Source organism: Pleuronectes platessa, chromosome 14 (genome assembly GCF_947347685.1).
Source record: "Pleuronectes platessa chromosome 14, fPlePla1.1, whole genome shotgun sequence".
NCBI classification, from domain to species: Eukaryota; Metazoa; Chordata; class Actinopteri; order Pleuronectiformes; family Pleuronectidae; genus Pleuronectes; species Pleuronectes platessa.
This window is the reverse complement of record NC_070639.1, coordinates 23530440-23557092: the sequence shown is the minus strand read 5'-3', so window position 1 is coordinate 23557092 and position 26653 is coordinate 23530440. Positions and strand designations below refer to the sequence as shown.

Sequence of the window (26653 nt, the reverse complement as noted above, 5' to 3'; positions counted from 1 at the left end):
TATATAGGAATATCAATCAATCAATCATTGTATAGCCCATATTCACAAATTACAATTCGTCTCATAGGGCTTTAACAGGGCTTTTAACAGGGTATTATTAAAAGTGAAAAGACTAAAAGACGAACAATGAAATGTTTGAAAGTTAAGTCTAATTTTCTGTCTCTTGTAGATGAAGGAGGTTTTTACCAGTTTCTGCAGAGACACCCTGCGTTGGAACTGTCTCCATTTCATGTTTATGTGAAGTGTAAGTCTGTTAACATCCTTCATTCACGTCCCAGTCACTCATCGACACAAGCATATAATCAATGACCGTTTTGTTTTATAACTAAAGCAGATAACAGGGAGAGGACCGCTCCTGTCCAGCCGACCATCACATGCTACCAACAGATGTACGTCTACAGTGAATCGATAACGCCCATGTTAAGGATTCATCACTTTACTGTGATTCACTGTTGAAAATGTTTTTATTCCTCAGATCTAAAACACCAGGAGCAAAGGAACGCAGATTTGGTAAAATGCAAATCTCACACACTCACAGTGATGACATGTATGAAACACAAGTTTGTCACTGGTAGTGATGGGTGAACAGGTACAGGTACATGAGCTTGTCAAACAGAGAACCTTATAATTGGACAACAGACCGTCTCCAACATTGCATCGTAAAAAGTTGTGTACAACCGGTTCACTAAGCAAGCAATATATCCCATCATGCATTGCACTCGTGGCGTTGACAGGGAGAAGCTGGTGGCGAGGAAAGACGGAAGCACATGCACTGGGAATGGAGTGGGAGCCCAGTAGTCAGAGAGGAAATCCTGAGCTCAAGAGCCACATTTCAGTGATGCAGGACCAGAATGCTAACGTCTCTGCTAACTGTTCTGAAGTCAGTGAAATACAGTGAGTATCTAGTATCGGTGCAGGTGCTGTGCAATGCTGTGGGTAACACTGAATTTTGTTTAGGTAGACAACTCTGGGAACTTCAGTCTCAAACTAATGCATATATAAACTAGGGAAAACTGACTTTCTATAAAAGATATTTAATCGTTTAACTTGATGCCACAGTTGTCACATCCATTTTTGGTTAAACAATTCTTATAAAGGTTGTAAAATAAGTTAACTTGGCGATCAGCTGTATCAAGGATGAGATTTCTGGTGTAAATCTATATTTTTGTCGTGTTGATATGAGCAAAGTTGTTTCACGTTACAGGTCAAATCCAAACGAGTCTCCCTCTGAGCACTGCAGCTCTGACTGTGTGGATGTTGATGGTGGAGAAGACGGTGACTGGAGCGTCCAATCAGCCGAGGACAACGGCACCGAAGACGAGTGTCAGGGGAACGCGTTCAGTGGAGACGACGATGGAGCTAACTTTAGTTTGGACCGTCAGAACGACTTCCACAGCTTCATGGGGGACGATGTGAGCATCCTTTGCCTAGTGGGTCCCGAAGGACCACAAGCACATCACTCAGGTCCGGGCGCCACTAATAGTAAAGCACTGTCAGACACCAGTGAGACTGGGACGTCTCCAGCCGAGGAGGACACCTCAGAAACTTGCACCCCCCCTCAGCCTCGCGTTACGACCTGTGATGTCATGGTCGGCACAGAGTCTGTACCACGTGTGTCCACTTTCACCCAATCGGAGGATCCACCATCTGCCGACAAGAACCTCATCACTGAGGTCCACATGTCGGATCTGGACTATCTGGCTAAGGTAAGGTTGAGACGTTAATAAAGACAATAATGATAAATCCAGAAATACGTTCTCCACAGTGCTGTCAGGATGAACCTGATGTCACTCAGGAGAAAACAGCATGACGATCTGTGTTGGACGCAGCTAAGACAAATGTTTCCAGGGTGTAGGTTGTGTCGGAGGTTGTGTTTCCTGTAGTAAACATTTTTAAAACAGTGATGCATGAAACAATGACGGGTTTGTACCCACATCCTGTGAATAACACCAGACATAAACCTTACATCAGCTTCTCTTTATGATTTCAGGAGTTTATCAAACTTACTGCGGCTCAAAAGGAACAAAAGGAGAAAATTAAAAGGTATCAAACACACAGCCTCCAGAATATGTGTTCTTCCGCAGTATTAAAACTAAAATCTGTCATTATATTATTGTTCTTTTTTGCAGATTGGGTTCTAAACTGAGACCGGGATGTGACTGTGTTGAGCGTGCTCAGCAGGCAGAGCTGCGCCTCCTGGCTGTGCAGCACCTCATGTGCAGGCAACACTGCTGGAGACTCTCCTGTTCCTCTGCTGAGGGAGACCAGCTCATTACACCGTTCAGAGATAAGGACCAATACCGGTCAGTTCATAACCTGATTTAAAGTATAACAGGTTGATGTTTATAATGCAGCTCATCAGTGAAAGGAAGGAAACCAGCTGTTAAAACCTTTTTTTATCATTCTCCTTTCTCTTTAGGCCAAAGGAGCCTCCTGCCAGCATTTCAGGTGTCCTGCAAAAACTGGAGTGTGACTATAACCACATGAGGGACCAGATCCTGGAGGGAGTTCCTCTGGAGCAACTTAAACCTCTGTGTGTTGACTCAGAGAAGATTATTACTGGAGCCAGTTACATCCCTGCACATGTGAGAACTCGGCCTCATCAACCCACTGATGTCAGAATGATTTACACTGTTGGTGGTTTTGTGTTTTTTAACCACAGATGTAACAACGATGATCTAACGTCTCTGTTTAGATAATTGGTGATGTGATGGCAGATCGTCCCTCTCGGTACGTTGGAGCATGAATGAGTGTGTGTCTGATGTAATTCACCAGTCAGGCAGCTGTAATGTGGTCTCATCTGACTTTAAAGGAACGCCCTGGAGCCACAGGGGTATAAAGCATTAGCTGAAGAAAATGGATGTCCTGGTGATCAAGGCAGCGATGGCTTCCAGGTATGTTAACAGACTTTTGTTCACATGCGCCTGGAAAGTCCCAATTTGTGAAGTTGTGTGTTCTTGTGCTTTGAAGTTGGAATGTGGGAAAAATGTATTTATGTGTTTAAAGAATTAAACCCTGACGCCTCTTTCCAATATTTGAATAACAAAGATCAATGGGAATTCATTTCTCTGAATACTCCTTCAACACATGAACGTACGATGAGATGTTAAAGATAAGTGCTACTAATAAAAAAACTGAGCAGCTTGTTGTGGCCTCATTGCTCCTAACTGGTCTCTCTTTGGTGTTTAGTCGTCAGTTTGCACAGCTTTATTGGGGGTCAAACAGTTTTTAATGCAAAACGCTGGCTTTACTTCATTTAGTTGATCTTTTTCCCCGGATCATCAGACTCTGGACAAAAAGCTGAAGGAGGAGAACAGCAAAACACGGAGAGCCGTCACTTGTGTCCCTCAGGCAGGAGATGCTAACCATGATGCCAACAAGCCGGAGGAAAAGCAAACCAGTAAGCAAAAGCATCTCTCACACGTTTTTAAATAATGATCAATAAGCCAATACATTGTTTTGTTTGGGCAGGAGCTGCATGCAAAGAGCTGAACATGAGCGAGTCATGGTTCGATGCTGAGGAAGACCTGCAGCCGGCAGGAGCTGCTGACACGGGACAGGACACCACCACGATCTCAGAAGGTCCAACTGATGGTGAGTGGTTAGTGGAAGTAGCTAAAGCTCTACAGCTGCAGGTGTGGAGGATTTTTAACTTGAATGTTTGTTGTATCCACAGAATCTCCCTGTGAGGAGGCTGAGAGCTCAGTGCTCTGCGTCACTAACCTGCCCAGAAACGTGACCGAGGTGACTCTACACAGTTCTGCTGCATACTACACAAAAAGATCATTTCCAACTACAGGATAAATACCACCATTGTTATCAAATATGATTCTATGTCGGAATTTAAGCTTTGTTCATTTCCATTCACATTGTATGGTACCATTGCAGCCACCAGGGGGCATCACAGGCCTTAACTAAATCTTATCTTCATCAGAGTGAAGTGGAGACCTGGTTTGATAAGTACCATCCCTCTGAAGTCATCATCTCTGCTTTAAAGAATGATCTGAGGTGAGCTGCACCAGAACATCGACTGCTCACACTTAATTATTTGTGACTTTACTCTCACAACCTTATTAAAAAATCAGATTCATGGTGATTTGCATAGAGCAGCTTCACATGCTCAGATTTGACTATCAAAAATCCAAATTCATCCGTTTCAGTTAGAAAAGTGATGTGAAAACCTCCATTTCTTCTCCGTGTGAACTCATTCATGTGAACTGATCCTCTCACTGGCTGCCTTCTCCAGAGTTGCCATAGTGACGGTTACTGGTCTCCAGTCTGCCGAGGCTGCGGCGAAGGAGCTGAATGGTTTCAGCGTGAAGGGCCGTGCTTTACATGTGAAGCACGTCAACCAAGCTGTCGGTGGGAGCCAGAGCCAGAGTCTGAGCCAGAGCCAGAGTCTGAGCCAGAGTCTGAACCAGGCCTCAGGCAGCGTCAGGGAGTCCTCACAGGAAGACACCAAACCACAACCACCCCAGACTGACCCCAGTAGCACTGGGAGACAGGTGAGAGGTGCTGGGCATAGTGGAGGTGATGTAGGCCTCGTGAACAGGGTTTCCCCAGGATCTTAAAAAGTATAAAATTATAAAACATAAGTCTTAAATATGTTAAAATATATTATGTGCTAGGTCTTATATACATTAAAGTAGGTCTTATTCATATAAACGATTATTGAAGGCTACAAAATCTATCCAGAAAATCCATTAGACTAAAGCCAATTAGGGGACAAGATTAAAAGATTAATATAAACACAAAGGTTAATTGATATTAAAGAAATAATTAGCTGATTGATCATTAATAAAAACAATCTTTCATTTTGATCCTTAAATTCAATAGAAGGATCTGAGAGATCAGTATATTCATCGTACACATAACCCTGGACACTGAAACAGCTTTGTATATATTCCTAAGCTTTGTTAATTTAAGAACCTTAGGCTACAACGCTCCAGAGCGGCCCGGGTTCGATTCCGACCTGTGGGCCTTTGCTGCATGTCTTCCCCCACTCTCGCTTTCCCCCTCTCACAGATTGCTCTCTGTCCTATCAAAGACAAAGGTACATTATAGTATAATAATGAATAACCTCTGTCCTCTCATTAATGTCTCAGCTGCCTCTGAGCTCCAGCACCACGAGCAGGAAGGTGGTCTGCATCACGCCCACAGCAGGGGCCACGTTTGTGCCCCAACACTACGGCACCATGGGCAGCTTCGAGACCCTGATGGCAGAGCTGACTCTGCACCACCCAAATGCCGGGCGGCAGAGGATTGTCGGTGCTATGGTAGAGCTGGGGGCCAAGCACCAGGGGGCGCTCTGTGGCCTGCCCCTCAGGAGAATCAGGGAGATGACCTCGGAGCTTCTGACCAGGCCAGAGAACGTCCAGTAGTCATGAGGGAGCACGATGGAGGCTTGAGATTAGTTTTTTCTTTGTTAAAAAAGCATCACAACCCCTTCAGGGTTTTCTTCTTATGAAAGGGGGGAAGCGATGGATCTAAAATCAATCGTGTGTCAGCTGAAAAAGTTGTTTGCCTTAGAAAGTAGTTCTCAAATGTTAGTTTAATACAGCGTCTGTGTTCAGGTAGCATCAGATCGTTTTTGATTGTTTTTCAGTGCTGAGTTCGTAGTTTAAGATTTTTTTTTTAAATCAGCAGCTTTTTCTGTGTTTTACGTTCCAATAATATAAAAGATGCAGATTGAAATATTGTCTTTTTGTTGTGCTTCATCTGTCTCTGTTTGATTTGAAAGGGAACAACTGGGATGTTTTCTCTTTTGTTGACAAGGACACAGCTCGGTAAGGACGGGTCTATTTACCACTGATGGTGTTTCTACCATAGACCTTCAAATGTTGAATTTTCAGCTAAGTAAACCTGTCTATAGGTAGAAGAGGCTTCACAGCCTCAACTGACTCCCTCCCTATTAGTGGTACCTTCTGAAAGGTTTTTTTAATATTTTGTCAAATAGCACAAACAGAAATGCATTCATAGATATTTTCTATTGATAAATGTTTTCTTATATTAGCATGTTTTGTTATATATGCATGATTTTCTGAACATGCACGTTTATTACATGTGCACCTTTTTATCTCGATTTGCACAAAATGTTTCTATTTCATGTGTTTTCTTGATTCGCGTGGATCTCGCTCGGCCACCGTACCGCCGCGGGGTGTCGATTCCAACATGGAGCCCACAGTCCTCCGGGCAGCGAAGGAGTTAATGTAATCTGTGCCTGTGGAGGGGCGGAGATTGCAGCTGGGAATCGAACTGGTCCAACGAGCAGAAAGTCGCTGCAGGAGTTGGTGTGTTTGTGTCGAGGCCTCGTCCGGAGCTCAGGTCTCCTCCGCGTTTTGGACGAACATGTCGGAGGAGAAGCTGCGGGGCTGCTGTCACGGTCTCCGGGGGAAGTAGTGGAGACGTGGGAGGTCTGCCGGAGGATTTTTTCCCGACAACACACGACCGACAAACGGATGATTCCTCCGGTGTTCACCCTTCGTTATGAGCGCAGATCCGCGGAGCTGCCGGAGGAGACACGCGCGCGTCACTGTCGTGGTTTCCCCGCATCATCGAGTCCAACGAGGGGTCTGATGGGAAAGTGATTAAAGCTCGTGTCGTGCAGAGATCGAGAACAGACATTTCAACAACACGCCGAGTGGCACCATGCGCTGGAGCCCGGGGACGTGGATGTGGCGCGCGGCTCTGTGCTGCGCGCTCCTGCAGACCTTTACGCACCCGGTCCGAGGTAAGAAGGACGGTGTCCTCTGTGAATGTGTCCTCCGCCTGTGTCCACCTTCATACAGGACCGAGCTGTGCGCCAGGGTGTGCAGCTCGGACTCCAGCAGCTGACCCGGGACAGCAGCAGCTGACCCGGGGCCACATGGAGGCGACAGGAGCCCCCGTGTGTGGTTGTTGATGTTTGCTGTGTCGACGGTTACACGTGTCACTGAGGTTCTGCGCATCGAAGGAAGAGACTCCGAACTGATCCGTTTCCAGACATGAACTCTGGAAAATGTCCGGGACAATTGAGTCCGGACATTTGTCTTTCACACGTGAGGCAGCAGCAGGAGATCGTTCGGGTCTGACTCGTTCACAACAACAGGGAAATGTGGAGAACCTGAGTTGCCTCATAGGAATGTTGTTGCATCTACAAGAAGCTTAAAGGTTCAGTGTGTAGAATGTAGTGACCTCTAGTGGTGACAGGTTGCATGACGCCCAACATGAGAAAACTTGTGGTTAACTAAGAACTAATTCTGGCCAATAGTTGAAGTAAAAGTTCTTGAATATGCACAAAATGATTTGTTCAGAAACACGATGGAGCAGCTGTTCCTGTGGGTTTCTCACTGTCTGATATTTATCTGCTTACGTTTGCTGAGGTGTCAACACACCCGACGTACACTTGACCAGGAAATGTGTCACCTCACATGCTGTCTTTGTGGGATTATGATGTGACGGTGTTGTGGTGTTTTATCTGGCCTGTGTAGCTGCTTTTCTATTGTGATGTATTGTCAACTCTAGAAGCATCAATACAACACTAGAATATCACTGTGCACGTATGTCCACCGAGGCTGAACAATCGTACACCAGAGTATATTCTTAAAGTATAAGAATATACTCTGATGTAATCAATACTTTATTTATCTTAAAACATAGTTTAAATTATTCAAATCTGCACCAAACTAAAACTTGTTCTTTTAAGTTTAAAAATTGAAATAGTGATCCTGCTGACAAATAAACCGGCAGACAGTCCAAAAAGAAAAATAAGTAAACATCAGCCTGTGTTGCACTTTAAAGAAAGTGACTGAAAAGTTTCCTGGATTCACACCACAGTCCGCTGCCCACGTCTCTTCCTTCCAAGTTTACAGATAATTGGCTCTGTAGGTTTTGTGTTATCGTGCTGACCGACAGACAAAGTGCACTGAATACAGAATCCCCTCGATGGAGGTAATGATGGACTTTTCAATACAAACCATAGCTCAAACCAGGAAACACTACAATTATGACGGTTGTGGATCAGATTACGTTACTTTGGAAAGAGTTTTCTGTTGTATTCAGCTTTTAAGTCCTTCCTCACTCACACAACTCATTTGTCATCCCTCTCCACCCTCTCCACCTGTTTCTCAGGTCTCAACATGTGTATGAGTGGAAGTGCTACGTCCTGTGAGGAGTGTCTCCTGATTCATCCCAGTTGCGCCTGGTGCGCACAAGAGGTACGACTCACCCTCTGCATTGTTTTCTAGATTTATTCTGGAGAGTAGGTGTATATGCATGAGTGTGTGTTGGGAGCTCCAGCAGGTTTCACAGAGGTGGAACAGTAGCTCACGTGTGTTTATTAGATCTAAAACTCTTCCTTTTATCCGTTATCCATCCTTCAGGACTTTGGGAAGGGGCGGACTCTGACTTCACGCTGCGATTTCCGTCAGAACTTGGAGAAGCGGGGCTGCGAGGCTCGGTCCATCGAGTTCCCCACCAGCAGCTTCTCAATCCTGCAGAACAGGCCCCTGAGTTCGAAAGGCTCCGGGTCCAGCCAGGACGATGTGGTGCAGATTATGCCTCAGAAAATCTCCCTCAGTCTTCGTCCGGGTAAGAATCATTAACATTTAAAGTGCGAGGAAAAACCCTGAACGAGGACGAGGGAAGTTAAAATGAGTTTTCTCATGAATAATCCACGTTTAACGAGTAAAGCATCTGAGACATTCTCTCCCCCTGCACATCCAGGAGACCAGACGTGGTTTGGCGTGGAGGTGCGGCAGGTGGAGGACTACCCGGTGGACCTCTACTACCTGATGGACCTCTCTCTGTCCATGAAGGACGACCTGGACACCATCCGGAACCTGGGCACCAAGCTGGCCCAGGAGATGGGGAAGCTCACCAGCAACTTCAGGCTGGGCTTCGGCTCCTTCGTGGATAAAAACATGTCCCCCTTCTCCTACACCGCGCCCAAGTATCAAGAGAACCCATGCAGCGGGTGGGTAGTGGACGCAGCACCACATTCTGTTTTATACCTTCATGCATCACATATCGTTCACATCCTGCCGCTTGATAATAGACAGTGTTTCAAAATGGCCCCTCCCCTTGCTGGCCACTCACGTCTGTTGATGAGGTCAAACTGAAAAGGAGCGGAATAGACAGAGGGTAACAAGCTGTGGCCCGCGATCATTGCCCTGAAGGTGACACTGCCCCGCCATCACGCATCACTCCCCATCTAGGTTATGGCCCCGGTTGTGTGCGTGCGTGTGTGTGTGTGTGTGTGTGTGTGTGTTTATCAGTCACACACAGTCAAGCACAGCAGGGAAATGTTAAAGGGATAGATGTCGACATTTTGACCCCGAACCACTGACTTCTGCCGCTGCTCATCCTTTTAATAAAAGAAGAAAACAGTCTAGATTTTAACTGGATCCCATCAAACTCATCACATTAATCCTGCTGGTTTTCACAAATCAAATCAGCTTCACCACGTTTTCTTTATTTACATAACCAGCCTCGATAAACACACAGATGAAACTCAAAGTGTTTTTGCTGCTGTGTCCTGATGTGACTCTCGGAGGAAACACCTCAGGGATCTCTGCTTCTCTGTCCCCCCCCCCACCCCCACCACCCCCCACCCACAGATATAAACTCTTCCCCAACTGTGTCCCCACCTTCGGCTTCCGCCACATCGTCTCCCTGACGGACAAAGTGGATCGCTTTAACGAGGAGGTGCAGAAGCAGATGGTGTCTCGCAACCGGGACGCTCCAGAGGGCGGGTTCGACGCCATCCTGCAGGCGGCGGTTTGTAAGGTGACAAACTTCCCTTGATCCTCATTGGTTTGTATTTAGTTTCCCTTTGGAGATGGAACCGTGACTTGGCTGCACTCAGTGACGGCACATGTTCGGTTTTTAGAGGGAGAGGAAAGCCGCTGTGAAATAACCGAGATGCCCCCGTGACAAGCGTCTGGCCTATTTGCCTCCTTAATTAAAAGCACCATGGGGGACAGACAGGAAGTGCAGTCTGGTGCAGCTGGTTAAACATGAGGACGAGTCACTGGCAGGCTCAGTCTTATCCCAGTTCTCCTCTCCCCAGTTTAATTGTTTTCTCCAGGAAGAGAATGACTCCCTGCGAGAAGCCGCTGCCTTGTAATTTACTCCGGCTGCACTATTTCAAACAGTCTGTTTAGGAGCCTGGGTGTGTCCACAGCCGTGATTGATCCGGCTTCATTCACTGGTGGTCAGACATCAGATGCTGGGAGGATTACTGAAGCATGAATATATTCTATAAGAGGACCCTTTTGTTAGCAGACAGCAGAGAGTCAGTCAACTTTCAGACGTGCGTTGAACTCTGGAGCTTCTCCAGAGAGGCTGTGTGAGAACGTAAAGGTCCGAGTCAAATGCTTCTGCGTTCATGTGTGGAAGGAAAAGTGAAGTTCAGACTTTTTCCGAGTTATTACAAAAAATGGCTGCTGGGAAAGCTGAAAGGTTTTGGAGCTTAAAAATGCTGTTGGACATGATTTCAACTTCAGCTGTGTTTTGGTTGTTTTAGCCTCATGTGTCAGGACACAGCTCTGTTTTCTACTGTACAGACAGACTAGTGGAGTAAAGCCCTCTTCTCTGCTCCCTGGTTGAAATATCATGTTTCTTTAGTGTCGTGCATTCGTCAGCTCTCTGTCAGACGCTCAATCTGCCGCTGCCGGTTGTTTCCTGTTAACCAACCAACCTCATCCTGCTGAACTGGCTTTGGTGACTCAGTGTTGTTGTTGTTGTGCGGTTGTTTGGACCAGTGGCTCCTTAAACCTGCAGTAAATGTGGTTTTGTGTTGTCTGTCCACTCATAGTGGTTTTTAATAATGACCTCTCCAACCCGCTCTTTGCTCTAATTGTGATAATAAAACCAGAGGAGGAGTCGCAGCGTTACATTTTAACACCGCAACAAACCCCTGGGTGCTAATCTGCTGCATATCTTACACAGGAGGAAATAGGCTGGAGGAAGGGGGCGTACCACCTGCTGGTGTTCGCCACAGACGACGTGCCTCACCTCGCCCTGGACGGGAGGCTCGGAGGCCTCGTCCAGCCTCATGATGGCCGGTGCCACCTCAACGACAACAACGAGTACAGCGCCTCCACAAAGATGGTAAGAAGAGCTGCTGGTTGTGAAGTGAAGATAATGGATGGTGGGATGCAAGACTCTTGAAAGTATGTCTGTCTGTGTTCCTATTATCCCAGATGTTATGGCTGCACATGCACCCTGCAGCTTTACGTCCCTTAAGAAACCTGAAACCTTTATGTTGCTGTAATAATAAAAACACAGAGCATTGTTCAATAAATCTCAGGTACGTTTCTTTACACAGTCCAGCTGTGAGTGGACGTTGGAATTTCCACAGTTTACTCAAAGAACGAAGAGAAGATATGAGTCTGATTCCTTCTTTCTGTTGCTTTTGACCTTCTAAGGGTTTCTGGCTCCACTTGGCTCGTGTCCACGTCTGCATTAGAGATTCCACTTCGTTTAATGTCCGACATGTTCAGTAAATCTGTCTCATTCCAAAGAAAAAGCTTGAGTGAAGGCAGCTGAAGTAAAAACGTCCACTTGCTTCAACCAGACGATCTGAGAACAAGCTCTTATTGATATCCACAGCCTGTGGTGGTGGAGGGAAGGGTCAGTGCACGCTGTCTCACCTGGAGGCTGCCGGTGAAATCACAGAATTCACCTTAGAAATTAAAATATGTTTGGTTGTTTGATTCTCAACTGAACTCCAACTACTGACCTGAACCCGTGATTCCATTTAGATACGAGTTAAAATGCCAATCAGGAGCTGGTGGAATTTTTTCTTCTTAAATTAAATTCAGTAAAATAAAACGAACACAACTAAACTCTTTCACTCATAATAAGTTCATTGTGTCAGCACAGTAATGCTTCGGAAAATTGATCAGAATCATGTGGATGCTGTCGTGCTGCAATTCACTAAAGAATTCTTTCCATTTGGTTTATTTTCCTCCTAAAAATACAGTTTGTAATTGACACGAGTGATCGTATAGAAACTTCTCTGTATCAGGAGGAAGATTATTCAATTAAATTTAATTCAATTTGTATAAAACCCAAACATAACATACATTATCATTCTTTACATAGTAAGGTCGAGAATTCAATTTAACAAATCTATCTATCTAAATGTTCACAGTTTTGAATATACAACAAGAGTCTTTCTAATAAGCAGCCAGATTAAACAAGTGAATTAAGTATGTGGGACATTAAATACAAAGAAAAGACCAAATACAATCAAACAAATAGAACTGGAATTAAGAAAATAAACATTAATAATGTGTTTTCTTCAGCATTGTTTATTCTGTAAAATGAAAGTTTTCATACTGGTAAACAGAACCACTGAAACCAGCTCGTATTGGTGGTTAATCAAAAACTCTCATTTGACTTCAACCACACAGACGAGGCTCAGACAGAGACTGTGTTGTATCATATAAACATAACCACGTCTCAAAGTTTCAGCTTCTGAAGCTTTTCTCTAGAAATAAGATATAAGTGTGTAGAAAACCCGTCTAATGCCTCCTGCCATCTTCTCCCTGCAGGATTATCCCTCTCTGGCTCTTCTGGGAGAGAAACTGGCAGAAAATAACATCTTTCTCATCTTCGCAGTCACAAAGCGACTCTACGTTATTTATAAGGTATTTATCATTTATGATTTGAAGACGTTATACTCCTAATGCTCCTTTTTATTATATGACACTAACACGTATCTCTTATTTACACAGAACTTTACTGCGCTCATCCCCGGAACCACCGTGGAAATCCTGGACCAGGACTCTAAGAACGTCATCCAGCTGATCATCACAGCCTACAACGTGAGTGAACGGCAGGATTTCCTGTTTGTGTGCCGTCAGAGAACCAAGAGAACGAGGGAGAGGGATTGAGAGGAGGGAGAAGAAGAAGAGAGGGGGGGAGGAAAAGTCTGTTAATGAGCCTCCAGCCGACACAAGCTGGATTTCTCATTCTGCAGCGAGTGTTGAAGTGGTTTTAACAGCTGACACTGCAGTGATGCTTTTCATATCTCTCAAAGCAGAAGTCAGTTCATCTATTAAAAGTCGAAAAAAAACTCTTATTAAAAACATTTTAAAGATGTCGCCGTTTTCCACCATATTTACAGAACATTTAAAAAAAATAAAGCAGCCATTATATCTGAGGATCTTCACAGTGGCTCAGAAGGAAGAATCTCAGGGGTTGGAAATTTATAAACAGGAGAAAACACACTATAATACAATAGATTAGTCGGTCAGGACGTATTTACCACCTGAATTTGAATGCAGCTTATTAAAAGCTGAGGTTTAAATGGCTGGAAGATGTGTTGAGTTATAGAAATGATCAGTCAGACACGAGCTGCATCAAGGGCGAGCGTTGAGGTGGTGGTCTCACATTCTCTTCAACCAAATCAGATTTAATCATATGGGACATAAAAGGTTCATGAGGATGGAAAAGGGAAAACAAGAGAAAAACGCAGCAAAAGACACAGAAGCTAAAAGAGGAAATGAAGACGGACATTAAAAGAATCATGAGACAGAATCAGGCTGAATTAAATACGTTTGACTTTCAATTCAATTAAAATGAATGTGGGACGGGAGACAGATTCAGAAAACTCTGGTCTGCTTTACTTTTTAATGAGACATGTGATGTTGTTTCTTTCCTCTTGTTGGTCTGTTAAAGAAAAGGGCAAGACAATTAACAAATTATAACAATTTAAAATAGGTGTTTTTAAACCTTCCCCCTCCCCTCTCTGCCTGAACCACGAGCTGAAGCCTGATATTCATCACATCGATCTCGTGGAAAGAAGAACATTAGTTTTTCAGTGTGAAGCCTCGGCTCTGCAGCCACTCACACGTTCCATCAGATGTTTTCCTGTGTGGGCGTTCGGAGCTCGCCTCTCCTCGCTCAGGAGGAGCTGGCGTTTTCTCTGCGACAGAATCTTGTGTCAAACTCTGACTTGCTGTGCTCGGCGTGGGGGGGGGGGGGGTGCTTTGACTTGACGGCCCTTTATTAACATTCCAGCTGCCACATCAGATCCACCGCTCAGGAGTCGTTAGCTCCATGAGCTTTGCCAAACACTATGAGATTATGTTGTGTAGCCGACTGGTTTCTCTCCTGGTCTTGACTGTGGCATGAAGCGGCTTCTCGCTGTGATCGAGCTCAGGGTCAGATACGTCTAATTGTGTGAGTGAGGGAGAGAGAGAGAGAGTGAATGAGGTCACACTCGCCCTTGTGCAGTATCCCGTTCTATCCCTGACAGCCAATGAGCATGAGCCACTGTTGCGTGGAGCCAGATGCTGCTCTGGCTTTGCACACAGCCGCGGAATTTCACATGCACACGCACGCAACCTGCGTCCCTGCACAGCTCGTGTGGTTGTGGTGAGATCAACTATAAAAATGTGCCTAACCAGAGCAACACATTCCCCATGTTTCCCTCCTTTACACTCCAGAGTTACAGGCATGAGCAGATACCCTGAGGTGGTTTTAATATAAATGTCAACGTATTCACGTGGCGGCAGTTTTGAGTTTTATGTGGACTGGTAAAAAACCCTGTGTGCGTTATCGTGGAGGAACCCTGAGAGGATTTGTGTTAACGTGCCCCTGATCTCCCTCCCTGGTTCTGTCTCCTCAGAACATCCGATCTAAAGTGGAGCTGTCGGTGTGGGACCACCCCAGGGACATCGGCCTCTCCTTCACCGCCACCTGCCAGGATGGGAAGCCGCTGCCAGGCCTCAGGAAGTGTGCCGACTTGAAGATAGGAGACACCGTGAGTCCCCCCCCCCCCCCTGTCCACACATTCCTCTGCAGCTCCCCTCACGTCACACAGTTCATGTTTAATTCATCCTGCTGGACCCGAGTGTCCCGGCAGCTCGGTCGTCTTCACCTACATCACTTTACTTTTTCAGGTCATGAAAAATGTATCTGCAGCTTTAGGATTTCACTTTTATTCTGCTGAACGACCTTCTGAAACCAGAGGCGTGTGTCGGCTGTGGGATTTTCCTGCAACACGTCCACTGGCTGAAGACGCAGGATAAAAAGTCCCTGGCTTGTTCTGCCAGAGTTTTGGCAGAGTTTGCTGTGATGAGGCCAAACTGAACCTGAGGGGGAGGGAGGGAGGATTATTTTGTTTTTCACTGTAACCAAACACCTTCACTGGCACCTGAGGAGAAGTCACAGCGACTGGTGGAGCTTCTGAGGCTAAATCCACACGACCGCATTTCAGCTTCAAAATGCATCTGTGCTTTTTAGAGTTGTCTAGAAACTGAGAAGTTTGGAAACGGCCTCATTTGTTTTTGTTGCTCACAACTCGTTGATCCAAGTGAAGAAATCCCTTTTCTTATTTTTGAACATTGCTGTTCTACATCTACTTCCTGTTTACACCACATGACCAGTGGGTGACTGTAAATAAAGATGATTGACATAACATCTCCACTAAAGTGAAGCTTGGTCACCGGCTGAAGTTGAGGTCATGAGCCGTTCCTCCTCCATGTTAGTGGAAAAAAATCAAAGAACACATTAAATGAATGTTTCTTAAGATGATTTCTGCCATTTTAGGTTTTTCTCATTTCTGGATAGTTGAAGGAAGTGGAGACATTTTGTTCATCTTTATTTACAGTCTAGAATTATAACTGATATTCGGCTTAATTGTTTCTGCAGAGTACAGAGATCTTTTTTTATCTTTAGTTTTAAAACTAAAAGATTTGACTGTGGGGGTGGAAGGAGGATTATTTAGCTTCTCACTGTAACCAAACACCTTCATGTGACCGACTGAGCTTCTGACTTCGACTCCAGAACATTTCATTTTATGACCTTCTCCCAAACAGAAACCGTTTTCTTGTTTTTCATTGTCGTAAATTTCCTCTTCTCAGAATTAAGTGGTTTGTAGATGGTATTTCAGTTTCTTGCATGATGCTCATCATCTGTATCTAAAAGCAGGAAAGATCAAGTTATCATCACTCAACTGTCTTGTTGTCACAGACTCTTCATTCCTCTGGGGATATTTCCTCTGTTGCCTCTCAGCTGGTTTCACTTCTGGGTGGATGCAGATGTGAGAAAAGCTTCACGTCTCCGTCTCCATCCTGAGACTGTGTTCACAGCAGCAGCAGCACAATGCAACAACATTTTCCTTCTAGTCATCAAAGCCCGAGGACAGAGTTGACGTCTGCTGTGGTGTCTTTCAGGACCCGTCTCATTGTGTCTCTGCTTCGGTGTCAGATTTTTTTCTTCAAGCTCACAGATCTCAAACTGGACTTTCTGCTCGTTCCCATCAGCACCTGTCGCAACACGCACGGGAACATTAACACACCCCGTGCATTTTTAAACTGTTTTATTTTTAAGCCTGAGCATGTCCCTCAGGGGGTTTAGTTCTTTGTGTTGTCTGCTCTTGTGGTAGTGTTGCTCTGAATGTTGGAGGAAGTTCGGCTGCAGCCAAATATGCAGCGAGAATCTAAATTAAGGGGAAAAGAGACGAACATCATCTGTTGGTTGGTTTTTAAACTCTCAAACAATAAATCTCTTCAGCAGTTTTCACAAATGAAATCCAGAAGATGTGAGATTATCATGTGAAGCAGCAGCAGCAGCAGCAGGTTGTCGGGTCCGACTCGTTCACAACAACAGGAACATGTGGGGAACATCCAGGCGAGGGGCGGAGCCTGTAGAGCAGCAGGGGCGGAGCCTGTAGAGAAGCAGGAGGCGGGACATGAGGTATAAACTCTGCTGTGGAAAGATCAGTGTTCCAGTTCTTCCAGTTTCACGTCCTTCACGAGTTAGAAACCTCTTCAACACGTCCACTCGCTCACTGGGAAGCTTCCAGACATTGTCCTGCTGTATTTTCATCTCCAGTTGTACAGAGAGAAGGACACAGGAGCAGGAGGAGAATGATAAATGTTTGAAGTATTTGAAGTCTGTCGGCATCAGCAGCTCTCAGCCCGGTCGGGGGGGTTTCTCTCAGATCAGGTCGAGCAGGATGATGGAACATTTTAATCACTTTGAATTTTGCACAGGCTCCTAATTAAAATCTGTACCGCATCCTTTGACAATGTGAGCGAGGGGCAGCTTCAGACATTCTGTCACATGGAGAGCTTCACCCCCCCCCCCCCTGCTGGGATGTGTTTTTGGAATGTGTGTTGGAGGCTGATTGAGGCAGAATAACAGCACTGAATGAAAAGTGGGGTCTCTCGGGTTATGCGCCTCGCTCTTGTCTTCTCACACCGAGCCCTGAAAGGAGGTGGAGGGGTGGGGGGGGGGGACAGCGGGCTCGGTCCGCCGGGTGCCAACCCTCCACAGCCTTTCACCGAGGATGTGGCCCGGCCCGCGGCCCCCCCCGGGTGTCAGTCACCACGTCCCGTGTGAGCTCGCCGTCGAGCCTGACGCTGCATCTCAATGACATCGCACAAAAGCAGGCGGGGGGGGGGCCTGTGAAACCGCACACTGTGAAAGGAATCAACAGGCGGGGGGGCGGGGGGGGGGAACTGAAGTGTGGGTAGTTAAGCCTGGCACCTTTTCTCTGTAACACTTGCAGAGCTGTGTGAGCACTGAATAGACTCATGAATATGAATGAGGCCGAACCCGCACGGACTCAACACAGGCAGTCGAATCAGATGTTGTTCTGTTCGACCTCCGTGTGTTTTGTCCCAGTAAATTGAATTTCAGGCGGTCATATGAATTCCATCAGGCAAAATGAATTCTCAGCGGAGACACAGATTTTCTTTTGTCTTTTCAAGTCGTCATCGTGAAAACACAGTTTCCAATGTGTTGCTCTCCTGCCCACACGTGCACCATACCATAGTACATACCAGTGTCTGCTTCACACATGACTCACTCATCTGTGTGTGGAGGTATTTCCTCAATGAGTTCAATCTCCTCTCCATCACTCCCCCCCCCCCTGGTTCCTAACCAGCCACGTGATTGGGCGGAGTGGCCTCCTCGCGACTCACATTTACAGTAAATTTGATTTTGTTAACCAGTTTCCCGCTCAGGAGGGGGGGGGGGGGAGCAAGATGTGACGAAGGCTTTTCTTGATTCCTGAATCAACCCGTGTTGAAGTTATGGTGCAGAGATTAAAACTGCCCCTTCCCCCTGTTATTAGGTTAAAACAGTGCGTATCACTCTAATGTGCTTTGGACTCAAGTTCCACAAAGAGGCTGAAGAAGAACCAGGAGAACTTCTTCAGAGGAACAGGAAAGAGATTAAATGGGCGTAGTTCTGAAGTCGCGTCCCAGTTTGTGAGCAGGCGAAGCAACAGCAGCTCCTTCTGGGGTTAAATGAGTCCGTTGATGTGAAAGAAAGACGCAGGGTCGTGTGTAGTTCACTGTCGAGCATCTGCAGGACGTGTGTGTTTGCTCCGATGAAGAGCTGCAGGGTGGGATCAGGCCACTTATGGAAATAAAAGATGTCAGAAGATACTGTGGCTCCGAGGCTGTTTGATGCCGCTACTGTTTAAAACCCTTCATCTGTCATCTGAACCTGACGTGAACTCTGCAGAAGCAACAAACAGGAAGTCGGCAGCATCTTTCCAGCATTCCCACCGTCTCAACTCGACCTCTTGTGTTTCTGTGCAGGTTTCGTTCAACGTGAGCGTGAAGACAAGGAGCTGCCCGGGCCGCCGCGCCAACCGGAGCTTCACCATCAAGCCGGTGGGGTTCAAAGACCGTCTGGAGGTGCTGGTGGATTATCAGTGTGACTGCGGCTGCAGCCGGACGGCACAGACCAACAGCAGCATCTGCAGCTCCATGGGTACGTCCGCTTGAAAGAGGAGTTTAGGATCCGACACCTAGTATGAAACACACAAATAAAATCCCATTTAAACTATAGATTTCTGAAATATACTAGATCGACCCTTTTTACACTCTATCCAAATATTCCCACGATTAAAAGTTTTAATTAAATAGTTTTAATATCTGTAATTCAGTTTTAAACACGTGTCTTAAAGCACAAATCCATAAGAAAACTAGTTCAACCTCTTTTGCTCCTTCAAGAAAACTTTCCTGGACTTTAGCTCTTGGTCAAACAAATCTTGGTTAAAAACAGCCGCCCTGTGGTTTAGTGACCGACTCGGAGAAAAGCTCCAGCTCCGCTTCCTGTGAGTTTAGACGTCGGACACTTCAATCAGTGACAACTGAGGGAAAGCTCCTTCTTCCACCCTCTTAATTCACTGCTTCCTCAGGCCTGATTATGGAGACGCTCTCACTTGTGGTTGTTGTTGTCGAGTTAAAGACGGTAATATAACGGAAATTACACTCTTTACTTCTCTCACTACTATAACTTGAGATATGTGGATGTTTAAAATACAGAAAATACACTTTAGTCAGATCAGTTATTATCCAAGTTTTAGGAAGATTACATCAACTTATTTTTGTGCATATTTCACATCTTTTGACCCCTTAGGAGGAGACGTGATGTTTTTTACCTCTAATTTGCTTTAAAGGCTTTTTTGTGAAAGTTAAAGTTCTGCAAAGTTAAAAAGCCCAAACTCTTTGGTACAGGGACAACTGGATATGAGAATCAAACCTTGAAAGCATCTTGATATTATTGAAAATTGTATTTGCTGTCTGATTTAATTTAGAAGGTGACCAGGCCCAAGCTGAATGAACCTTTTCTCCTGCAGGAACTTATAACTGTGGGACGTGTCGCTGCGAGCCGGGCTACCTGGGCGCCCGCTGCGAGTGCCAGGAGGGCGACTCCAGCAGCTTGTACCTCAGCGCCTGCCGGGAGGCCGAGGGGAAGCAGGTCTGCAGCGGGCGCGGAGAGTGCAGCTGCAACCAGTGTCTGTGCTACGAGTCGGAGTTCGGCAAGATTTACGGAGCCTTCTGCGAGTGTGACGACTTCTCCTGCGCCCGGCACAAAGGCGTCCTCTGCTCTGGTAGGAACATCATCCTCTGATCCTTCACGTTCCCTCTGAGGAGGAGATGGTTCGAGCTGTGGGTTTGAATCGTGCTGTCAGGGTGATGTGAGGAGAATCCCCCCCCCCCCCACCTCCCTACATCCTCCCCAGGCAGCATTGAACCTGATGAGAAAACAAGTCATACACACCGTTAACCCTTTAGATCTGCTGCTGGTTGTGGGCGATAATTAAAACGAATGCCCGATGTCGAGTCATGTCTCATACCTGCGCTGGGTGTGGATCTGCTGACCTCATGACCCCCAGCCGGGCTTTGATCTGGAGAGCGAGCTGAACCCGTCACAGGCTCCGGGTCTCGAGCCCGAGAGAAGCTGAGAGGAGCAGCTGCAGAAGTCGTTGTTCGGACGTTCGGTTCAGGTTTTGTTTTGCATCTGCCTCTGGGGGAATGTTTCTGGTACAAAGACTGGGGAGAGACTGATTTACTGGAAATGATGAGACAGATAAGAGACGTGTTGCAGATTAAATCAATTTTTATATAGAGCCTGATAAAGATGGAGTTTTCTATCCTCTGTTTCTAACGCTGTAAGCTGAAGCACCCTGGTTTTAACTTCTCTCCACATTGTGCCACTGGGACATCAACGCACTCTGTGAATCAGAGTTGCCAGTTTGAATTCCTCTTCCTCTCACTGACCCGTCTCATCTTTATTCTGATGCTCAAACTGTGCTGAGCTTTGGTCTGAAAGGCTTTGACCCGTTTGGCTGCGTCGATCGGCTCTGAGGCTGAAGCTCTTGTGTTTTTCCCAGAACATCGAGTCCAAGACTCTGTATTCTGATGTGGGACCTCCTGGCTGAATCGGGTTTGTGGTGGTGGTGGGGGGGTGACTGGCTCATCCCCAAGCCAACAACAGTTCTGTGAACCCACAGAGAACGCTTTGTGACAGGGGGGCCAGCTCTGGTGCGATCCAACAACACAATGGCCGCCTGTATTTATCTAAACCCAGCAGAACAGAAGTCTTTGGTCTGAATGCACAAACCCAGGAAGGTTTGTGTGTTTGTGCCGATCGTCCGTGAGCATCATCATTAAATCTTAACAGTCCACTACCTTCTCCTCTCCTCGCTCCTCACATGGAGCCATAATGACCTCCTAATGATACCAAACACTCCTCCTCCTCCTCCTCTGCACTTTCCTCCCCTCGCTCCTCTGAATCCGTCAGTTAATTATTGTGTGTAAAGGCTGTAAAAACAAATCTGTGCCAGCACGATTCTACAAAACCCACAGGAAACAGTGTTAAGCTCTGGTTCCAGCCGCTGGGTCTGCAGCAGTATCTTGTAAATGGCCCGGTGCTCCTCCTGGATTGGTCGCGCTGCGCTGAGATCAGCTCGTTTGTCGTCTCGTCTGGGAAAGTGTGGAGCGTTCAGACTGATAAACCGCCCGAAGGCGCAGCACGCTTTATTAAAAAGGGAAATCAGCTGGCACGGCATCCTCATGGTGGTTCCTATTCTTAAATCACTCTGTCTCCATGAATGTCTGTCAGTAGTTTTCTCATGGAGCCAAAAGCTGTCGTCTGTAAATCTCAAACCCTCGTTAGAGAGAGTGACAGTGACAGTGATCAGGTGTTCAGATGTCTTCTCTGTTTCAGTGGTTGTCTCGGTCAAGATACAAGAAACAAAATAATAAGAACATGCACATGAATAACAGAGCTTCTGCAGTATCTTAAAAAATACCAAAAATAAACCAAAGATTATTCATCTTTGGTTTGTTAAGTGTTCTGTCGCCGAATCTTTGCCAATAAAGTGCAAACGGTAAAGGTGGTGAAGACAACTCCCATGATCCCACACTGCTGATGTGTGATATTAAAAGATTATATTTTCCCACCAGTTTAAAATTGCCGTACTGATATTTGTAAACTGATTTCAGTAGTTTTTCAAGCTTCTGAACTCAGTTTGAAAACGATGCTGTTGTCTGTCAGTCGTCTGAGTTTGAGCTGAAACATGGAAGCTGGATTGGGGGGGGGGGTTCTGTATCTGAGGTCAGCTGACCTGAGCTGGTCGACCTGCTCTTTCTCTAAGAGTCTTACTGTGAAGCTCCTCATCTGTCTGTGTTTATCTCTGTGTCAGTGTGTGGAGTCCTGAGTCTCTCATCATCCAGGTGAACACAGTCTGGGTTTATATATGGTATCAGTGCACGGCCTGATTTAAACCCTGTCTGTGGGTCAGTGCAAGGATTCACTTACTGTCTCATATGTTTCTCTTAAGTCAAAACTCGTGCTACGATAAATCACTCGCTGTGTTTCAGAGGCCGGCTGATCAAATCTGAAGGCAGATGTATAAATCCTCTAACTCTAATATGTCAACAAAATGAAATAAGAATGTTCATCTTAATTAAGTACTTAATATTTAACTAGATAATTACTCCTTTGCATGTTGAAACATTTCAAGAAAGATATTGTCTTCTCTTCTCCTGTTTTTAAAAGTTTTGACTTCCTGCTCCTCCTGCCCCCCCGACCCACATCTGGCCCCCCGGACCCCCCCCCCCCCGACCCACATCTGCTCCCCCAGATCCTCAGCTGATTTATAAATAATGATCTAAGCACCCGACGGACTCCGACTGCCAGAAATAGCACCACTCTATTTTCCAGTCTTGCACAAACCCTCTTCTTTTGTTTTTACCACATAAATAAAACGTCTGTCCCCGAGCCGTGTGTGTGTGAATGTGCACGTCGAGTGCACGTGTGCCTCCTCGAAGCCTAAACTGGAACATGTGTGTTTATACATGTTGGTGCTTGGAATTACTGGAACTGTGTTTTGCTGAAGGAGGCAGTTGTCCTCAGTGTCTTTTGGTCTAAAGGGTCCATTTGTTGAGTCGGAGGAGACGTCAGTTTGAGACGAGACACTTTAAAACCCTCCAGTCTGACGGGAGGAGACGACACCGGGGAAACAGAGAAGGTCAAGAAGTTATTCTAACAGCTAAGAACATGTCGGAGCCCAGACTCTCTCTGTGGGGACATCCACACAACAAGTTGAGTTAATGACTGTTGAGTAAGATGGAGGTTTGAGATCCTGAGCGTCAGCAGAATAAAAGAACTGGTGTATGATCACATATTGATGGAAGGAGTGTTGAGTTCTACTTGATGCAGAAATGTGTGATTTAACGAAACTACCCGAGTCTGCACCTGGACACCTGACACTCAGAACCCCCGAGGTAAAACAAACAGTGGACTCCTCCTCCTCTTCCTCCTCCTCCTCTTCCTCCCTCTGCTCGTCCGAACTTGACTGAACTTGAAGTCTGCAGACACAGACCTGAGGTTCCCACCCTGATGTGCTGCAGACACGAGGCCCTCACTGTCGCTGATGAACCTCAGAACCGTCGATGAGTGTCTTTGAGCTGCACCTAAAGTGTGTGTGTTTCGATTTGTTGGCTCAGCTGCTGTTTTCAGGCCTCACGGTGAAGTCCAGTGTGTTTACATCCAGTTCAGCCTCTGGGCGTGAAGAGAAGATCCCCTGGAAGTCACCGTTTCAGCCCCGGTGCTTATCCACAGCTGACTATTTGTTTGAGTTGGATTAAAAACGAGAGGAGCCTGAGTCCCAGCTGCAGGAAGCTGTGGGATGTGTGAGAACAACAAATAGAGGAGAGTTCCTGAATCGAGCTTCTGTGGAAGCTTCTCTATGATGATTATGTAACCGGCAGATTTATGCATCTGTGGTTAATCTGCAACCACAACACTGATGAACAATGATGAATAAGCTGGGTAATTAATCATAGACTGTGAATAAAGATGGACGACATGTGAACGTATGAAAACTGAAGCCAAAACATAAAGGTTACAGGTGTCCAAGATATTATAGCGTACATCTTTTTACCTAATGGAAGCAAATGTTGCTCCCTACCTGGATGTGAAAAAAACAATCAATTAAAACAGTAATAAAACGTTTGTATAATCCTGTTTATGAGCTATACCACAGCCAGCCACCAGGGAGCAGCTGAGACGTTTTGGCTTCACTTTCGGGGGGCATCATGTCCTCCATCTTTATTTACTCTCCCTGGTTTCAGCAGAGAAAGGGGTATTTAGATGATTATAGTTATTCCTGTTGATTGACATTTCTGGGGTGCCGCCCACTCGACACTAAAGAGCAGCCATCATCAGAAATCATCTCATTTAGAGGAAAACAAACGGAGATAATGATCTTTTCTCTCTGTGTGTAGTGTCAACAGAAAGAAACTGCTCAGTCAGCAAATGCCAGTGTTGCACAAACAGCCGTTTGTGTTGTTCAACTCGGGGACACAGAGGTAATCATTGTGTCTCTGATGCTTTTTATGGGCTTTTGTCACAGAGGCACCAGAATCCAGGAGTAAACACTGTTTTCATGTCTGATAATCACTGTTGTCTGTCAAGCGCCTGATGTTCTTCTCATAAATAACATCACACATGTGCGAGCGGCTGTGACAACACACAATCTGATCCTCCCTACGTGCTCCTTCAGTGTCTGGAGCTGTGTGTCGGGGCTCTGTGCAGACTGGGGTGTGTGTTACAGTTTGTGTTGTTCTTTTCTTACTGACGCACAAACACCAAACCTGCACAGAGGAGCCATAAAGAGGTGATGTGCACAGTGACCCTGTGGTGTCACAACAGAAAAACACAAAATACGACGACAACTGACAAATAAGAGATCACGTGGACCTTCTGATCATCCAATCAGCAAAGAGCATCGTCCACAGCAGCTGCCGTCCTTTGTGTTAGAAGTTGTGTTTCTGTATTCGCTATCAAGGCCACCGTACACATCGGCCGTGTTTATTTCTGATGATGAACTTTGCCTCAGTGTTCCAGCGACAGCTTGTCTCAGCTTGTGCATTTCAACAGCCCCACATATTTGAACTGTTTCACCCCGAGACTCTCACACACTCGCAGATATATACACCGAGATAGGGTTGTGATAATGTTTGTACAGACCAGTGTGTGCAGAGCGCAGGAGAATCCCACTGAACCGTAGCACATGCTCTTAGTTTGAAAAGCTGTGTAAATAGTGAAATGCACAGTTTGTGTAAGATTGTGTCACAAACCACTTCACTGTACAACTTCACACTTTTCAGCCCTGAAGGAGTTTCAGGAGCGATTAATCACGAGCAACAGAAAATGTGACGAGCACTGTTTACACTTTTTGCCAGCTCAGCAGTTTTTCTCTGACTCCTCTGTTGTGTGTTTCTCGGCTTGTTTTTCTTTTTGTGTCTCTTCTTCTTGTCGTCACTTCTTGTCTCCATCACTGCTTCGGTAGTTTTTGTCTTTGCTGGACTTGAGGATACTGAAATCCCTCCCCCCCCCCCCCCCCCCCCCGCCATGCCGACCCCTGAGGTCACAAATAAGTGTGTGTGCACTTTTATTGGACACTTAAACGTACTTAGAATTTAAAATCCAGACAAGCCAGCCCCCCCCATTGTGTCGGCACGTCGTGGCCTCGGCCTGAGTTCGACTCCACGACACGACGAGTGCAGCTACTGTTTAAATTCCCTCTTTATGTTTTTCAATTCAAACACAAAAGGGGGAAACACTCCCCGGCCGGTCTGAGCCTGTGGACAAACTGTAATATGAACCCACGGCAGCCGACTGTGTAATTAACTGGAGTGGAGTTTTTTTTTTTTTTGTCTGTGATATTGTTCGACTGTGAAGAGTTTTCATTTAAAGTCGTACAATCACATTCTGCGGGTCGGAGCTGCGTGCTGCGACAGATGAGTCTTTGAAATCGATGCTCTGTCATTAGACAAAAGAAGCAGCGACTCTCCGTGGTGTTAACCGACGTGCTGGAACCGGCTGCTTCTCTTATTCTTATTCCTCTTCTACACCAACATGAGCAGCTACGTGTGGGTCGAATCCTTTTTGTCGGTGGAGGAGTTTCTTTGTTTTGTTCTGGTTAGTTTCGTTCAAGGTCACAAACCTCGCTGTCTTCTTAGTGTCACTTCTTCAAAGATACAAAGACCAAATCTCTGTTGCACGTTGTTCACAAGATGGAACAAAACAATAATCACGCAAACGTTCCTGGCCGCACAATAGAAATCGTATTTGTGTTGACGCAGGGTTATTGGTTCTTTCTCACTGGAGGAGCTGGAGGTTTAATTTGTTTACTGGTTAAATTAGTTTACTGTGATTTCATGTGAAACCTTAAAATATCAAAATGTCTCATTTTGAACCTCTGAGACTGTTTTACTGTTTATATCCATAATCTGAATAACGTCAAGATGGAAACAGGACGTTTTCCCTCTCAACCATTGACCTGCTGTTTTCATGGAATATTTACCCATGATGCATATCTCCCCCTCAACATCATGTTGAAGATGATATACAGGCATTCTAATTATGTATAGCAGGATTTCCCACAGGAAACAGACACAGGAAACAAAGCTGTTGGCTTTTCCATCCTCTCCAGGGACTCGCTCGTTACCTCTTTACTGTAATTTCTTCTCACTTATTGCACAAATGCTTCGGTGACGCAGGCGAACCTGGGTGAACCACAACTATTCCAAACATCCAGTGAAGCTTTGCATCGCTCTCAGTCTCAGCTGAGAGCAGAACTCAGGGCGACGCTTCGGACTCGAGCTGCAGATGTGGGAGGTCAGAGGGCGAGTTTTCTTTTCATGCACACAACCAGCAGCTGTGTGAGCGGCGCTGCAGGAAGTCGAAGGGGAGCGTCGCTCTGTGTGCGACCGCATCGTATCGCACACTGCGTCTCAACGAGGGTCACGGAGTTCGGTAACACAACCTCTCGAGCTTCGGAGGAGACGGTTCCTCCAGATTCAGTTTGATATGAAACTGATCTCAGGCTCCTGTCGTCTAC

The 26653-nt window shown here is 45.9% G+C and overlaps 1 protein-coding gene across 1 annotated transcript in view; it reads left to right on the top strand.

The window, feature by feature from the left end:
- The first annotated feature begins 6172 nt into the window (after positions 1–6172).
- The window catches only part of itgb5 (integrin, beta 5), a 32778-nt gene continuing 12297 nt past the window's right edge, over positions 6173–26653 (top strand). Inside the window, exons 1-11 of the mRNA XM_053440088.1 lie at positions 6173–6730; positions 8110–8195; positions 8361–8568; positions 8704–8953; positions 9597–9765; positions 10930–11091; positions 12540–12635; positions 12723–12812; positions 14621–14755; positions 18549–18723; positions 19595–19849. Coding sequence (XP_053296063.1) covers positions 6649–6730; positions 8110–8195; positions 8361–8568; positions 8704–8953; positions 9597–9765; positions 10930–11091; positions 12540–12635; positions 12723–12812; positions 14621–14755; positions 18549–18723; positions 19595–19849 — 1708 coding nt within the window. The 5' untranslated portion in view covers positions 6173–6648. The remainder of the gene's footprint in view (positions 6731–8109; positions 8196–8360; positions 8569–8703; positions 8954–9596; positions 9766–10929; positions 11092–12539; positions 12636–12722; positions 12813–14620; positions 14756–18548; positions 18724–19594; positions 19850–26653) is intronic.